Source organism: Lepisma saccharinum, chromosome 21 (genome assembly GCF_977018435.1).
Source record: "Lepisma saccharinum chromosome 21, izLepSacc3.1, whole genome shotgun sequence".
NCBI lineage: Eukaryota > Metazoa > Arthropoda > Insecta > Zygentoma > Lepismatidae > Lepisma > Lepisma saccharinum.
The window spans coordinates 41364365-41365346 of record NC_139249.1 but is presented as its reverse complement, the minus strand read 5'-3'; the positions used below and the strand labels follow the sequence as shown (position 1 = coordinate 41365346).

Here is a 982-nt window from a genome sequence, read left to right as displayed (position 1 = left end):
TGTTCTGAATAGACATGCCCTTGGAAGTGTTTCCATGTAAACTCACTAGGTGGCAGTGCTGTGCTTAACAACCCACTGTTCGGCTTATTGGCGTATTTATTTGGAATTTACACGAGTGATGAACGTGGATTCCGAGCAAAGAGTTAACATTAAGTTCTATGTTAAGCTAGAAACATGGAATATGATACAGCAAGCATATGGTGACGAGGCATCATGTACTCTATGTGATCAAAAATATCCGGACACCAGTCAAAATGTGTGTTGTGCATAGTAGGCTACTCTGTGGTGCCATCTACAGTGAGGTGAGGCAAGCAAGGGACCACTACAGGCAGGATAGTGCACGAGACAGCAGAATGGGTCCGTTGAAAGAACTTACAGACTTCGAACATGGTGAAGTGATTGGGTGCCACAGGAGTAACAAGTCAGTGCGCGAGATATCCACCCTCCTAAACATCCCGAAATCCACTGTTGCAGATGTGATAGTAAAGTGGAAACATAATGGGACGTGTACAACTACAAAACTTTCTGGCCGAGCGCTCATGTTGACAGACAGAAACCGCCGAGTATTGAATAGGGTAGTACGAGAGAACCGGCAATCTGCGATCGCCACCATCACACAGGAATTCCAAACCAGGGCAGGATGTAATCCTAGCAGCATGACTGTGCGACGTGAGGTATAAGACTCCATTACCATGGACGACCGGCTGCCTATAAGCCCCACATCACCCAACGAAATGCGAAGCGCCACCTCGCATGGTGCAAGGAGAGGCGCAACTGGTCGTTAGAACAGTGGAAATCCGTGATGTGGAGTGACGAATCGCGTTATACCATGTGGCGCTCCGATGATCGTGTGTGAGTGGGACGAATGCCTCATGAACAACATTTAGCATCCTGTGTTGTGCCAACAGTGAAATTCGGTGGAGGTGGGTTGACAGTGTGGGCATGTTTTTTCCTGGAAGGGGCTTGGTCACCTCGTTGCTTT

General features: G+C 48.1%; 1 protein-coding gene across 1 annotated transcript; it reads left to right on the top strand.

The window, feature by feature from the left end:
• The first annotated feature begins 254 nt into the window (after positions 1-254).
• Positions 255-680, top strand: LOC146004146 (uncharacterized). The gene has a single exon (XM_083142811.1). It carries the CDS (start codon positions 255-257, stop codon positions 678-680), a length of 426 nt encoding a protein of 141 aa, XP_082998937.1.
• The last annotated feature ends 302 nt before the right edge of the window (positions 681-982 follow it).

Bases quoted from the DNA above. Each gene is read 5' to 3' on its own strand.
- LOC146004146 (XM_083142811.1), top strand. From the start codon at position 255: ATGTGTGTTGTGCATAGTAGGCTACTCTGTGGTGCCATCTACAGTGAG.